General features: G+C 38.0%; 2 protein-coding genes across 4 annotated transcripts; both read left to right on the forward strand.

Annotated features, from left to right (window-relative positions):
* The first annotated feature begins 165 nt into the window (after nt 1-165).
* sft2d2a (SFT2 domain containing 2a) lies at nt 166-3953 on the forward strand. The gene is made up of 8 exons (XM_086161761.1): nt 166-461; nt 551-640; nt 1721-1806; nt 1890-1971; nt 2526-2561; nt 2652-2710; nt 2788-2817; nt 2914-3953. Exons 1-8 carry the CDS (start codon nt 396-398, stop codon nt 2951-2953), a joined length of 489 nt encoding a protein of 162 aa, XP_086017887.1. The 5' UTR covers nt 166-395; the 3' UTR covers nt 2954-3953.
* A 1159-nt stretch (nt 3954-5112) lies between these two features.
* On the forward strand, nt 5113-15595 carry chd1l (chromodomain helicase DNA binding protein 1-like). Of its 3 annotated transcripts, none has more exons than XR_015107274.1 (25): nt 5113-5258; nt 5457-5569; nt 6593-6699; nt 6786-6897; nt 6987-7018; nt 7576-7657; nt 7765-7927; nt 8073-8228; nt 8323-8415; nt 8520-8616; nt 9127-9200; nt 9374-9484; nt 10543-10657; nt 10740-10893; nt 11013-11199; nt 11486-11631; nt 12358-12515; nt 12607-12800; nt 12953-13051; nt 13142-13212; nt 13307-13421; nt 14069-14177; nt 14284-14549; nt 14642-14909; nt 15104-15138. XR_015107274.1 is itself a non-coding variant. In XM_086161721.1 (25 exons), the coding sequence occupies exons 1-25, from the start codon at nt 5165-5167 to the stop codon at nt 15230-15232; spliced, it is 3042 nt and encodes a 1013-aa protein (XP_086017847.1). In that variant the 5' UTR covers nt 5113-5164; the 3' UTR covers nt 15233-15595. The 3 variants fall into 3 exon arrangements, 2 of the variants coding, with proteins under 2 accessions (XP_086017847.1, XP_086017848.1); XM_086161721.1 differs by having other exon boundaries at nt 14284-14528; nt 14824-14909; nt 15104-15595; XM_086161722.1 differs by lacking the exons at nt 13307-13421; nt 14642-14909; nt 15104-15138 and having other exon boundaries at nt 14284-14430.
* The last annotated feature ends 1034 nt before the right edge of the window (nt 15596-16629 follow it).

A 16629-nucleotide genomic window follows, 5' to 3' on the forward strand; every position in this document is an offset into this window, starting at 1 on the left:
ATTACTTCCTGCACAAACAAAAAGATCGTTCATATTTAGTTTTTATTGATATTATTCCTCTTTTTGAATAATAATAATTGGAAAACAAAACATTTCTGCTATTACAATCACTACGCATATCATCATCATTATTATTTTTATCAACATCCGGGCTGATAACACAATGGTATTTTATTTTATTTTATTTTATTTTATTTAATTAAAGTTGCTTGTTTTTTTTTTTGTTTTTTTGTTTTTTTTCTTGACTTCCGTCCCTCCTCAGTGCTCAGTAGTGACGCCATTGTCTGCACCGGCCAGGTAGAAATGTGACGTTGCGTGTCGCAAAAAAAAAAAAAAAAGACGTTTATCTCTCACTAGGAAACAATCTCACACTCTTTACCCAGCATCTGTCCGGGATGGATAAATTAAAATCTGTCCTGAGCGGGGAAGAAGCGCGAAACAATGATCGGACCGTTTTGGAGGTAAAAAAAAAAAAACCCGAACCGCGACTCGTTTCTTTTTTTTTAAGAGTTTCACTCGGATCACCTGTTTTAAGTAATAAACTTTGCAGACTGTGAATGAGGCTTCCACGCTGGGCTGGGGGACGCGGCTGAAAGGCTTCATCGCGTGTTTCGTGGTGGGGGGCGTCTGCACAATTCTGGTAAGGGACCCCAGTTAATGCCATTACATTTTTGCAATGAGATATTATGGTGTTCTGTGAGAAGAAAATGCAGGGAAAACTGATGTTGCATTACTGGTTGATCTTGATCTGAGGAATGCTGAGGATGGATTCCTTTCTGTAACATGTTGGAGAAACCAGTTTGTCTGTTGGTGCAGCCTCATTGTTTTCCTTTTCCGATTATTGACTGCCACGGATATAAATATATTTTTTTAATCATTATTTTCAAAGGTTGTGATGTGCAATTTTCTACTGTCATCTGTGATGTGGGTGTTTTTGAGTTTTCTAGATATTTTTAAATAAAGGGAGAATGGGGTCAGTAAATGTAAAAGTTTGCCAACTAAAAGGAATTTTCATTGCATCTGGGGAGAAATTGCTTTTGGAGCAATTCAGAGTCATCTTAAAAATTAAAAACAAATGACCTGAAAATGGCAATTAAAAGTCTTCAGGATAAACAGCGCGCTAAGACAAAAAAAAGCAGATATTTAAAAAAAAATGAATACCTTAGAATTTTTAAGGTTGTGTTGGAAATCTCAAGTATGTTTTGTTTGTTTTGGACAACTCTTTGGTTTTGAATATTTTGGTACTAGCATTATTTTCTCTCTTCAGAAAAATGAATATTGTCAAACAAGACATGGCTTCTAAAATAATTATTAATAAAAAAATAGAAATGATCTGCTTTTGGGCATGATTTTGCCTTTTGTCACTGTTTTTCGGGCTTCAAAAGAAACATAATTTGTGAAGAGAGCAGCCTGGGTGGAAAAACAAATGGCTGTAAAATTACTTGTAATTGAAGATATACAAAAAAGAAAACCTGAAAGTTGTCACCCTAAAAATTATCATGGATTTAGCATATGATTGATGAAGCAGTTTCAAAAAAAAAGCAATGCCAGGTTACTGATACTATGCATTATCAAATAAAAGGATGTGCATTAATCTCAATTATTGAACCACAGTTAATGTGCAGTGTTCCCGCTGCTTAAAAAGGCTCAATGGCCCCTGCTGATCTAAATGTGATTGAAGTGTCGCCCACAATGTCGACATTTATTATGTGCATTGCAGGGAGTGTGTGTGCTGTTCCTACCCCACATTGGCATCACTCTCTTCATCGTCTTTTACACTTTTGGAAACATTTGTGCTTTGGCGAGGTCAGTATCAAGCACAAGACCAAAATTGTTACTTGGATGCACGCTGGAGTTCCTAAGTTGATGTTTTCCAATTTGGTCTGCAGCACCGTGTTCCTGATGGGGCCGATGAACCAGCTAAAAAAGATGTGTGATAAAACGAGAGCGTTGGCCACCACAATCATGATTGTGAGCACTCTTTAACCTTTTAACACAAGTTGATTTATAGTCAAGCAAAAACTTTTAGTTTTAATTTTCTTTATTTTTCAAATGTGCATTTTTTCTTAGAATATTTGAATTTTACTGTTTAGCCCTTGATGTTTTTACCATGATTTTTTTCAAAGTGTTAAGTTTGTCTCTGCTGACTGAAAATGATATGAAAAAAATTATGATTAATTAGTAAAATAATTTTGTATCAGCATTTTTCCCCTCCTCAGCAAATTCAAATGAATATGCTCAAAAGGCACTGGCTATTTTGTTAAATGGTTTTGCTTTTTGTTAAGACTATTTGTTAGTGTTGGTCTCTATCTTCTGGCCTCCTAAGGTGATCTTATGTTACGCTATAGTAAAGACATGTAGAATGAGGATGTGTGTTCAAGCTTCCATAGGGTTGAGAAACTTTATAACATAAATTCGGTTGAGATATTGTTGCATAAGAATCTCTACCAAATGTGCATAATTTATACTAATAGATAAATTGATTGCATATTAATGCTATCTTTTTTTCCCATTGGTTCTTCTAGACTTGTCTCGTGTTGACTCTCTGTGCAGCTTTCTGGGTGAGTTACTTTTACTCGCTTTCAACTCAATTAAAAGTGCAAATGCAATCGTTTTGATACATTTCAATCATCTGTTTTTTTTCCTCAAAGTGGAAGAACTTTGGTCTTGCTTTGCTATTTTGCATCTTGCAGGTTCTGGCATTCTCATGGTGAGTCCTTGATTTTTAAAATAATTTCCAATTAAGTGTTTGCTTGGTTCGCAACTTGAAATGTAATCCGTTACCAGGTACAGCCTGTCCTACATCCCATGTGCCAGGTTCGTAATTTCAATTGCATTTATTAATGTTTTGTTTTTTTTCTTTTAAGTGTTATATCCATTGTGCTCTTCTAACATCTACATATGACTTTCTAGGGAGGCTATTTTGAAGCTGGTGTCAATCTGCATGAAATAAGCCTTGATGCCAAGGGCTGGATTAAACCCTCATTTTTTTCCTTTTTTTGAGTTTTTAGAGAGAGGCAGGTCCTATTTTTTAAGTTATTGAAACAACTGCTTCGGCGTCTGTGACTCTCCCTGCTTTGTGCCTCTCTTCTTTTGATACAGTATATTTGATTTCATGAATTTACGTCTTAATCTCAAAGTTTGAATTATGCCTCATCAACTGTTTTTAAGTGTTTATTTTAATGATTCTTGTCTTGTGCCTTAATACAGTATATGGAAGTGTTTCTTATAAAACTAAGGTGTTATTTGTTTATTTAAATTGATACACATTAGCAATGTTATTTCTCAAGATTTAGAGGATTCAATTATTTCCCATAAACTCATTTTCAAAGAATCCTGTTTTTTACTTGACTGTTCAGGCCGCAGTCTGCAAAAAGCTCAGACACATGAAACGTAACTCAAACACTCCGAAATAATATTCAGTATATTGTGTTTCATCACAGTTTTTCTTTTCTCGACATGGGTTTTTAGTTTAGTTCTAATTACAATAAATGTGACAAGTTATGTCAGCATATTGATACTAGGAGCTTTTTTGTTTGTTTTATAAAACAAATCTTTATTTTTCAACTGAATATATTGAGTTGAATAAGGAGTTTGAAAACTTGCAGACGTTCCCTTGTTGTAAACCATACAGTCGTTAGGCATTTATCATATAGAGGTTGAATAGAGTACATGGTACTTGCAGAGAAAATATTTGTCCCATTTTTTACTGAAAAAGAATTTAATAGAAAAATGCACATGAGAGTTTATTAAACCCTCACTCCACAGGTTTGACTCAGCCACTTTCAGATTTTTTTTTGTTTACCTTTTACTTTTATTGAAGATTTTTTTCAACAAAAGTGACTATCACCACTCATGTTTTGGGTTGTATGAACTGTCTTAGTTGTAGACTAAAGAAATGATGACCTATTGTATATTTGTACCAATAAAGGAATGGAAATGTTCAAATTAAATTGGGATGTTTTTCGCATTTTGATTAAAAAAGAAAATAATGCCCCGGGTACATTAGCACTTGTATTGACAACATGCCTTGTATCGGCATATTTGGCCAAAAAAGGCCAAATATGCCGACTTGGTTGTGGAGCGTCGGGAAGCTGGCTGGAAGACCACCATCTTACCCCATTGAGGTGGAATACCGAGGCTTTTCAACCATGTGCCTTTTGAGGGACGCAGGAGTGACCGGCGGCAGGTTGAAGAAAGAAGTTAAAGCGCTGGCAGCGGAGGCAGAGAAAGGCAGCTTTTAGCTCTGGCTGAGGAGGAAGGTCAGGTGCTGGGGAAAGAGCAGCTAACCCAAACAACAGCCGCAGGGGGTAACACTACTCAGCTGCTGGGAGTGACAGGGAGACGTCTCTGTCGCTGCCCCGCCACCAGGAGATGTTCCAGGCATATAGGGGCCAAACATTGACGAATGGTCGTTTCCGATCCCACAGCTGGTGTCCCTGCGGCTGACCCATAGGAACGGTATGTGCGACAAGCAGAAATGCGCAGGAGGAACTCTATCCCCCTACCTGTACGTTTGCAAAATGCACTACGGACGTCAAAGTAAGAATGTCATTGTACATGGAGACATGTTTCCAAACTCTGCATTTGACAATAAACACTTTGAATTTTGGAAATTATTTCTTACAGGATTCTGTCAAACATATTAGGACACACCAATACATATCTTCCTCAAAAAGGGTTTCCAGTTGATGCAGTATTTTGTTTTATACCCAATAATTTGAACTTGTATTTCCAGGGAAACATGATGTGAATCAGTCACCAGACCCACTCTTTCCATTATTTTTATAAGTAAACTTAACATGAGCAATATAAGAAAACACTTTTACAGAATGGAAATCCTTCTTCTTTGCTTCTCATGTACACGTTTTTCCCCGTATTTTGTCCATGACATTTGTCGCCATATTTTTTTTTTAAATAAAGGTAATGTGAAAAACACATACAAAAACATGTAAACATTATTGTGTCGTCCAATGAACTGGATTGAAGACTAATATTTACAAAATTGTAAACTGATAAGATATTTCTAAAGTGAACCGCGGGCTTTCTCCCGCATCACGTGACCAAAACAGGAAGTGTTTTGCGGCCGGAGCCCGCCTTCCACGGGGCGCTTGTCGCGACTTGTTGAAGTGTTTTCTTGTATGTGTTCAGTTGTACAAGAACTATGGCGGAGTTATTGACAAAAATAAACAACTGTGTGGCAAAGAAGAATAAGACGTCTCTGGTCCAGAATGATCTACATAAGTGGGGTTTAAGAGGTAGGGGGAGGGGGATCATCCAACTTTGTCGAGATAAGCGCGCCGCAAAGTTTATCCGCAAAGTTCGTCATTCAGAGAAACAAAATAGTTTACTTCCTTGAGCTACTTGTTGATGGTTGTAAACATGTAAACATAAGCGGGACGTTTTCTGTTCTGTACTAGTACTTAGAAGAGTTGAATCTTCGTTTGTCTTGACAGGAATTCAACTCAGGGGGTACCAGCTAGATGGAGTGCATTGGTTGACCGAGTGCCTGAGCAACCAGCAGGGATGCATCTTAGGAGACGAGATGGGTTTAGGAAAGACCTGCCAGGTTTGGCCTCCGTGCAATCACTTCTGACTGTATCATCATGTTTTATAACAGGATAAGGATGTTTTTTTTTTCTTAAAATTACAGGACGTATGTCTTAAGATATGCAACATTTTAGATCCATGGACTTAAATCGTCAAATCTTGTTTTGGCAACTGATTTTTTTCCCCTCTTTGAGAGAAACATATCAGGTCCAGCTGCCATAATAAGATTTGACAATCGTTGACCTGGAAGACTGGGAACCTTCATAGAATTTTTTTTCCTTTCGGCTTTTCCCTCAAGGTGTCACCGCAGTGAATCAACCTTCTCCTTCTAAGCCTATTCCATGTGTGTTCTCTCATATCAACTAACTTCATATCCTCTCTCACTTGGTCCATAAAGCTGCTCTTTGGTCTTTTTCTAAACCTCCTGCCTGGCAGCTCCAATTCCAGCATCCATCTACCATTATATTCATATACAGAATATTCAGTATATTATATAACATAATCCCTCCTCTGTACATGACCGAACCATCTCAGTCTGGCTTCTCTGACCTTCTCTCCAAAACATCTAAACATCTAAGAAAATAAGTGAGAAGCACTGGGCTACACTCTCACCCACCACTACTTTGCAGTCACTGATCTCGCTCAGGTTACCTCATCTATGCAAGATGTAGTTTACCACTGCTCTTATAAGTTACCCTATGTCCTTGGACCCTTTTCTGGAAAAAGCCATTCCCATCCTTTTTGCAAAGTCCGCCTCCATCTGTCCCTCTAGGTCCCTCTGGGAATTCAGGGTTAGATGGAGGTGCATGATTTGCTGTGTTGACCCCTGACGGAGACAGCTGAAAAGTAAAGGAGATGTTGTAGGAGTTTGTTGCTGAAGCTGCTCTTGAGATTGTGATTTGTAAAAGAGACAATGATCAAAGTTCACAAAATAGCATAATAAAATAGAATTAACAAATTTCACGTACTTACTTCACTTTCTCAGATGTTCCTTCACTGTCACCCTATATCCAGAATCCATTCTAATCATTTGTCTTTTCAGACAATATGTCTGCTGGTGTACATGTCAGGTGCCCTTGGGCAGAAAGGCCCATTTTTAGTCCTGAGCCCCCTCTCTGTCCTGGAGAACTGGAGAAGGGAGTTGGAATGGTACAGACGTTCATTTTTATTGATAACCTTTGTTTGGTTGATTGTCAAAGACAGTGTGTTTACTGAAAATTCTGCCTTGTTTCCAGCTTTGCTCCTTCTTTGACTGTTCTGTGTTACAAGGGTGACAAAGACCAACGGTTGGAGATTCAGAGGGAAAATGACTCTCAGGATTTCCATGTTCTGCTGACTACATATGAGGTCTGTGATCATTGAGAAGGAATAAAAATGTATGAACGTCCCCTTGTTGAAACTGATGTTTTTTTTAAAATAATTCTCTATTTTTTCAGCTATGTCTCAAAGATACATCATTCATGAAACAGTGAGTGTCTTAAGAACCACACAGCTATCATAAAGATGTGTATTTTGACGCTAAATGGTTTCAAGATAAAATTATCGTTATTTTGGAAAATACTGTTATTTTCATGTAATTGTGCCTGTACACTTAGATGGGCTGTATAGATGTCATAATTTAAAATACTGTACTGTTATACTGTGTTGTGTTTCTGTTGACTGAGATACATAAGAATATTTACCATAAGGTAGCATTATCAAAATGATAGTGTCCACATATTTTAGTGGGGAAGAAGAAATTTAGCAATGGAAATGTCAATACAAGTAGCCAAATCTCCAAAATGAATTTATCTCCTTTCTTAATTGTTTTCAGTTGGCATCCACAAACCAAACCCATTGATAATAAGTACATGATGGCACAATGTATAAAAGTAACTGGGTGTAGTACTGAGACACAAAAAAAGAATGTCCAGCCGCTGCTAACAACAGTCAAAATATCATGATTCTTCTTACCTGTTTCCTCGTTGTTAATGAAAATATCAATACATGTATGAACTCGTATCTTGTATATACTCTCCTCTCCAGATTTAAATGGAAGATTCTTGTTGTAGATGAGGCCCACAGACTGAAGAATCACAAATCTCTCTTGCACAAGACCCTGACACAGGTTTGAGATCATCAACTCTATGCAGTAATCCCGCCCTAACACCACAGCAGTTTTCTTTTCCTTTCACTCCCCTCAAATTTAAATTTGCATTTGTGTCTCTTTAATAGTTCTCTGTGGATTTCAGAGTTTTACTGACAGGGACTCCCATTCAGAACAACCTACAGGAGCTTTATGCCCTGCTGAGCTTCATTCAACCCAGCATCTTTGCTGCAGATGAGCGGGACCATTTTGTCGACTATTATTCCAGCATACAACGTAAACCTTCACTTGGTATGGGAGATTTTGTTCATGTATTTCAGTTACTTTATAATTTTGCTTTTTTGACATTTTGAGGTAGGAAAAGCTTCCCATAAACATTCTAGTGATTTCTCTGAAATCCATACTGACTTATGGTGGGTTTCTCTGACTTCTATAGCTGCTGAGCTCCAAGCAGTCCTGGAGCCCTTTCTGCTTCGCAGAATCAAATCAGAGGTGGCGTTAGATATCCCAAAGAAGACCGAACTGGTGGTGTACCATGGCATTTCGGCTCTACAGAAAAAATATTACAAAGCCATTTTGACAAAGGATCTGGGTGACGCATGCCATTATCAATATGCAGATTACCATAGAATAGTATCGGCTTTTCAAACAGCCTGTAACTCTGCCATAATAAATCTGCGTTTTAGAGGCTTTTGGAAACGAGCGGGGCAACAAGACACGGCTGCTGAACATCTTGATTCAGCTGAGGAAATGCGTCAATCATCCATACCTGTTTGATGGTGAGATTTGGCCAGGAATTAATGAATACTGACGGGACAGGATCCAAATTAGAGGCAAAAAGACTGCTGATAATTATGATAAAATGATCGTCCTTCTCTATCAGGGGTTGAGCCAGAGCCCTTTGAAGTGGGGGAACATCTTGTTGAAGCCAGTGGGAAACTTTGCCTGCTTGATAGCATCCTTACCTATCTGCACAAAGGGTGAGTTGCTCTACTTGTCAAATGGCTCCACCTAGTGCATGTAGATATACTTTTTGCCCTGATGCCACACATTTTAGAGCAGGGGTGGCCAATTATTTTGGCTGGTGGGCCACATTTCATATTTAATTTTTAGAGCATTATTTTCAAATTTTTTTTGAACATAAATATTTGAAATTTTTCACATTTTGTTTAGACTTTAAAATAATTTATGATCATATTAATGTACTGAAATTATTTTGAATGTAATCATCCATACAAAATCAAACACAAGGAAAAAATAAGGAGTTTCTAAATCTAATATTGATTGAAAATATTTGTTAAAATATCCAAAAATAATTGTTTGGAGGGCCATATAAAAAAACAAAACGGGCCGGATATGGCCCGTGGGCTGTAAAATGCCGGGGTCTGACTTGGGCTTGAACAGAAGGTTTACTTTGGCCTAGCTCGTTCTATTTTCACTGCCTCAGTGGTGACTTAACTGAGTTTGTCTTTTTATATTTCTGACTGAAGGGGTCATCGGGTCCTGCTCTTCTCTCAGATGACAAGGATGCTGGACATTCTTCAGGATTACATGGAGTATCGAGGTGAAGTGGTGGGAATAGCAAGATGTCGTGAACATACAGTATAACCATCCATAGGGTTTGTCATGAAAATAAATGCCACTCCTAGAGTAGAGGCAACTATTTTTAGAGGACATCATGAAATGTTTTTATTTCATCTAGTGTCAATTAAAGTTAACCTTAGCTTTTCTGTTCAGGTTATAGTTATGAACGTCTAGATGGGTCTGTCCGAGGTGAAGAGCGGAACCTTGCAGTGAAGAACTTCAGCAGCAAAGATATTTTTGTCTTTCTACTCAGCACTAAAGCAGGTGACTGAAACCTTTATTTAGGAGCATCAAGGCAAACCTTGCACATAGAATTACGGTAGATATAAAACAAATTTGCACTTGGGAAGGAAGGCAGACATAAGAAGTGACAAAAATCAGCACATTTCTCTTACATTGTTCATACACACAAACAATCCATATTCAGTGTTGACTTTTGCACTTGCCACAGATGATACGTTTTGCCTTTTTCCATCAAAAGTAGTTTTTTTAGCAGAAATATCTCACTTAGTGAGATACCTTTGTTCTGTATTCTATAGAAAAGACTTTCAGTTGCTTAAAGAACATGAAGACATTTTATTCTGAACTAAGATTAACTAAATGAATTAGATGCCATGTAATATTTGAAGCGTATATTAGAAGCTGCAAGTTATATGCATAATACCATTTAATTTTTTAAATCGTTCTTGAGTGATATTTGAGTATTCAGAGTAAACAAAAAGTAATCCTGCTGCATTATGTATGCATTGATATACACTGAATGAATGATGACAAATATATCTGTGTATTTGGCTCTGTGAGACTGAAGAATCCTAATTGTTGCAAACAAAGACCTGTTGCACTCACTACCAAGATAAATGTGCGTTTTCCTTTTCCTGACACATTTGAATGAAAACCAGACTATTCTCTTCACTGTACTGAACTTATCCTCAGAGTTTGCAACAACTATTTATTTGGAATGCTAGAAATAAGCAATTGAACCTTTATAGTTTTTAATGTCCGTATGTAATAAGTCAGTGTTGATGAAGCAAAAATCATAAGCTTTTCACAACTAGCTGAGAGAGGAAATAATAATACTGACAGGATGAGTTACGAGCACAAATAAGGCAAGCCACTTTTTTTTATGGCATGTGAAAGTAGAACGAAAGGAACTTAATTTCCTTTCCCAGCCTATAATTGCTGTTCGCAATGTTGGTTTGCTTTTATGGCACACATCATTATAAATCATGCATAAATAATCACATTACAAATCTGTAAATGACAAAAGATAAATGGGATATGCTCTTTTGGCTTGGATTTTAAGACATTGTCTTTGTTTGCAGGAGGGGTTGGTATGAACCTGACAGCTGCTGATACTATAATTTTTATGGACAGTGACTTTAACCCTCATAATGACTTGCAAGCTGCTGCACGTTGTCATCGGATTGGACAGAACAGGTACCACCTTGTGACAAAAATGACTGACATCATGCACCATTGGACTGTAATGTTTTTCTGAAAAGTTTATGCTCTGTAACAGGCCTGTGAAGGTGATTCGCCTACTGGCAAGGGACACAGTGGAGGAGATCATGTATTCCCGCGCTGTATCTAAGCTGCATCTCACCAACACTGTTATTGAAGAAGGTCGTTTCTCATGTCTGGATCAAGCTCAGTCTGCTGCCTCAGGACTGCAGGTTTGTCAACTTGGTCCTCACACAAAACCGCAAGATGCAATATTTTTTCCTACAGCCGCTATTTCATCTGTTCTCACTTTTGTAAAGCGCTTCACTTTTCCCTTTTTCACACATTACAGCTCAGTGAGATAATGAAGTTTGGGCTGGATAAACTTTTGTCATCGGAGGACAGCTCTGTACGGGATGTTAAACTTGAAAAGATACTCGGTGTGTCACGTGGTGGTCATTGGCAAGATGATGTTGAAGAATCAACCATATTCAAAGAAGAAGAGGAGGAAGAACATAGCCCTGCAAGTGATGGAAAAAGTATTCTAAATGATTTAATACTCATTCTGTGACGACACTTTAAACCACACGTGTTTGCGTGTGTGTGTGAGAGTGTGTGTGGATGTGGGTGGATGTCCCTTTTCCTTTCAGCTTTTCCCTTCAGGAGTCGCCACAGCGGATCAACCTCCATCTAATCCTATTCTCTGTATCGTCTTCCTTCGCATCAACTAACTTCGTTCATATATTTATATATACACGCACATATGCATATATATATTTGTATGACCTATTGTTACGACACTCAATATTTCATCCTTTCCTTCAGACCACATGTACTACTTTGAGGGGAAGGACTACAGTAAAGACCCCAGCTCCGAGGACCAAAAGAGCTTTGAGCACTTGCTGGAGGAGCAGCTGACAGACTTCCAAAGAGCAGACGGAGAGGGAAGAGCTCTTCGAAACAAAGCAGTGGTAAGATGTCTTGCATGTCTCATGTCAAAAATGATGGGTGGATAAATAGTTCTTAACTTGAACCAGTAGAGATAATCGAACGAATACTTACCATGCCTGAAACACCTAGTAATCCTGTTTATTTTTGTTAAAATATGAAGAGCCCTTAAGTCATACAATATGTTTTGTCATTCATCATACACAGTGATCTGTCCTTGTCAAAATTCATTAAAATCACACATGGAGGTTTTTTACATTTATTAATTTTTATTTGTTTCTTACATGATGGTGCTCAATTATGCAATATAATTTGATGCTGAAATTCATAATATTTCAGTTGTCACTTTTCATGATTGGATAGAAGCAACAAGAATACAATTCTTATTTTCGTCTGCACACAACTTGAATGCAAAGAATTTTAGATGGACTGTCAGTTTTAGTTACGACAACAACATAAAGCCAACGTATAACCTATGAATGTAAAGTCACTATTTTTACTAGCACATAACAAAAATTAAATATCCACTTAAGTTTCAAGTGTGCACTCTCAGATTTCTCTCTTTATATATTTTAAGCTGAAAAATAATTGAATAGCCTTTCAATGATTGTGTTTAGATTTCCAAAAAACAGAAATACATTTGTTAAAATGTGATCCGAGCAACTTGATGCCTCCAACCTTTCACAGACATCCAAATACCAAATACTTACTGAACATTTTAAAAGGAAGGAAAATCTCTTGTATTTCAGATTACTCATGTCCTTGGCATCCCAACAAAGAAAAGAAAACTTCTTACCGAAGCTGAATTACAAATAAGGCGGCAGAAGAGGGAGGAAGCTGCTGCCAAGAGAGCAAAAATCCAGGAAGACCTGAAGATGAAGCAGCAAGAGCGGAAGTACAAGAAAAAGTAAAGAGTTCCAAGATACCGAATTTTCTTTTTTTCGCACCCATTTTGCTACCTAATTTTTTAAGATGATGTCTTCTGGTTTATGATGCAGAATGGCCTGGTGGGAGTCCTCAGGCTACAGATCATTGTGTCTTAAGGCTACAGACAGTGAAGAAGATGACGAAGAGGAAGACGACAGCAGCGTATGCTCTACAGACTCTGAGAGCACAGCTATCCAGTATGTTCTGGGAGATGTTACTCATCCTCATGCTGCACCAGGAGATGCTATAATTGTCCACTGTGTTGGTATGGATCCTTTATTTTTCATTTATCAATACTGTGTCAATACACTAACAGTATTCTAATTTAATAAAAATCTATGATATTCAGAAAAAAAAAACACCATGCAGATTCTAGCACATGATTAGCACTTATGATAGGTCCTGATATTTGTGCAGATGACTCGGGGAGATGGGGCCGAGGAGGATTGTTCTCAGCTCTAGAGGTGAGGTCAGATGAGCCTCGACGGCAGTATGAGTTGGCGGGGAGGATGGAAGGTAGAATTATTAATTATAAAAAGAAGTAAGACTCATGCTTTGTGAATTGTGCGATTTGTGTTTGTTGAAAGTGTAACATAATTGTTTCAGACTTGGCACTTGGAAGTGTGCTGCTATTTCCTATTGATGACAAACAGTCAAGACAGGATGGGCGGGATCAGGTAGGTTTGTTGATGCTACTTTGCAGAGGCATGGAATGTTGCTAACAAAAAGGGGTGGCAGGTGATGATTTCATTGTTCCTCCTTTTACCACAGTTGGCCCTTATAGTAGCACAACAGAGAGACAAAGCTAACAATTTGTCCGGGATCTTTCTCACGGCACTAGACGAGGGCCTGAAAAAGATTTATGCTGCAGCCAAAAGAAACAAGGGTATGTTCATATGTAATTTCTAGAAAAATGTCATTAGATGTAAATGTAGCAATTGTGCTTTCATCAGCAGCAACTTAAAGTGCAAAACACCCATAAATTTGGACAAAAAGGTTTGACACCTGTTGGTGGGAAAGTATCCTACTGTCTCCAGTCTATTTGGTAACGTCTTTGTTCATCCCATGGCTCACATTTCTTTACAATACTTTTATTATTATTATTACATTTTTATTAGGTTCATATAACTCATTTAAAACAATCCAGTGTGGCTGCGGTTACAAGCCTGCTTGAAAGCTCCCCACTTTTAATCGCCAGCACTATCACCAATCAGTCACAGACGTTTTTCCATGGAATACAATGTATTTGGCTTTGCCCGTTTTGGTGTCCATATTGAAAATGCTCCCAGTTCCTTCTGATGGAAAGTGTTCCCATACCAAATCCACTTGGTGGAGTATATCTACTTTTGGTTCATGAGCACATTCTGCCAGATTCTAAATCCCATCCATTCTGTTTTGTTTTCAATCTGTTGTCCTGAATTGCCTGCTTTAGCTTCTAACTGTCAGTCTGTGTGTTCCCTGGATTTAAGGGAAGTTTAAGTATAGAATATGGAGTTATTCTATCCTGTATTTACATCCATTCCCTCCTTACAGCAAATGTACACCTTCCACGCATCGGCCATGCCACAAAAGGTTTCAACTGGTATGGAACAGAGAGGCTCATAAGGAAACAACTGGCTTCCAGGGGCATCCCGACATTTATGTATCTTGTGACATATCTTTTCATGAGATGTTGAAATGCACAGTGAAATTTTTCGGAATCAGCACATTTGAGAATTACAGTCATTTTCTCTTAACCTGACTAACAGATACTATCACAGTAGATCTACCAAGAACGCAGCGCCTCCTCTGACAGCCTGTTCAACATCAACATCCTCCCCTCAACCACAGTTTCACAATTTAGGTACAGCGAGTGATGATGAAGAAACCCCAGGCCCTTCGATTGTTCACCAGAGCAGAGGCCGTGCAGATCTTCCAAGTTTCATGAAGGGAGTTTCGGTGTTTTTCTACAACTTGACGTTATCAGAGAGGAAAAAATTGGCCCGCTACCTTATCACATATCCTTTTATTTTGTGTGAGGAGTTATGTTTTACTATTACTTTGTCTCTATTTCTCAGACTCGCCTTTAAAAATGATAAATCGTTTTGATAATTCACTGTTGACCAGGACAAGATAACTGCTTGTCAATGGTCACATTCCTGTATTTACACCTATATCAGCTTGTTGGAGGTATGTACGCGTGAGTGTATGTGAGGGGGAGTATATAAAGCCTATCAAAACCACGGTGGAAAAAAGGGTTTTAGTTACAGTCTGACATTTTGTACGTCTCATGGCTCCTTAGCTATTGCTCACTTATGATGGAGTCGAAGAGGAAGTCATGAGTCAGGAAGTCACCCACATCATTGCAGAGGTTGAGAACAACATCCACTCTCAGGTTAGAAATTAAGCGGACAGAAATTCAATCCGTCACATTTTTTCATTGCAGTGCACAAAGTATTACTGATTTAAGCTATGATACAGGCTGTCAGAAATAATCAGAATATGATCTCTTAGTAGAGGCCATTATTTTGCCAATTTACAAGCATATTGATAAATGGAAACTGATAATCTGTTCACTGTCTGATGCAGGAACTCCAGGAAATGGTTAGTCGATACAATCAGGCTGTTCCTGTTCAGAAGGCCTGGCTGGAGTCCTGCTTCTCTGAACAACGCAAAGTCAACCCATCACGGTTCCTACATCAGCTCAAACAAAAATGAAATGTGTGTTTGTCTGAAATTAATTCTTTTTATCTTGGGCATGAATAAACTTGCCCTACAGTTCAAACATAGCCTGGATGTCTTTTGATAATGAAGGAACTGCCACTATAATGAAATGCACCTCTTGCTGGTGTGTTGCCACCTGCATTTTCACTAATTTTCTTGGTAATCAGTTCAAACCACTATTTTTTTTATATAGTGCCATTTCCCAATGAAGTTAAGGGACATTTTACACATTGGTTAGACTGACTCTTGAAGACAGATTACGGAGACGGCCCAGATCAAACACCCCACCAACTAGGTTGGTGCTGATGGGCCTCTGAAGCTCCTCCAAAGTTGGCCTCATATCTTTGTTCAATTTTTCTTCAGTTGGAAATAAACTTGGAAAAATTGTCATTGTTTAATTGCAATTTAATCCTTACAAAGGAACAAATCAACAATTTAAAAAAATTAATTAAATTGACAAAAAATAATGTTAGACCAGTTTTGTATATATTTAGGGTTGGAATATCAAACTTGACATTATACAGTATATTATGTAATAATATGTGTATATATTATCTGTAATAGGCTCCATATTTGACACTGCATTTGATCATCATTCTGTAATACGTATTCACTTTCAGTTCATTCTTTTTTAAATTGCTCCAAATCCCAACAAAACTTACTAGAGCCACTTTTCATAGAGCAGGTACTCTATACATACATACATACATAAATACATTTAATATTATTTCCAGAGACCCTGCAGTTCCCTCATGAACAGTGACAGAGGCCAGGAAAAGCATTTAACAAGGCAGAAACCTTGAAGAGAACCGGCCATCTGCCATTGGGGGGGAAGGAGGGTGCAGAATATAATGCATTCTTCACACAGAGATACAACTGTGTTAAGAATAACAGAGATCCCATAAAAGTCATAACAGTAATGGCTGGTCATTAAAGATAATGGGGATAATGACTATACCAATCCAAACAAATATGACAAATGATGCCAGCTGAAGTACTGGGTGTTGAGCAAGATCATGCAGGCAGAAATTGAGCTAGCTCTGCACCTTGTTAAACTTTGAGAGCAAAATTGAAGGACACATATTGTCAAATAGATATTGTAATGTAAAACACATCCCTCCGATTTAATACAAGTATTCAATATTTGAAGGCCCTGTTTTCAATCTGTCCTGGAGATCCTCCACCAATGCCTACAGGTCTCCAGTTCCCTGTCCCCCTTCTGGGTCCCAGATATAGGATAAGCAAAAAAAATGAATTTAAAAGTTTCTGGAAAAAGCAGTGTTATTGTAGTGCAAGAATCATAGTAGTTGCAGAAGCAACAAGTGACTGAAATTTGTCCCCAGAAGGAGCAAGGTCCGTAGTATGGCTGAATGTCCTCACAAGGTCGGGAA

This window comes from Fistularia commersonii, chromosome 16 (assembly GCF_037954325.1).
Source record: "Fistularia commersonii isolate RoL2024-O1a breed Wild chromosome 16, RoL_Fcom_v1.0, whole genome shotgun sequence".
NCBI classification, from domain to species: domain Eukaryota; kingdom Metazoa; phylum Chordata; class Actinopteri; order Syngnathiformes; family Fistulariidae; genus Fistularia; species Fistularia commersonii.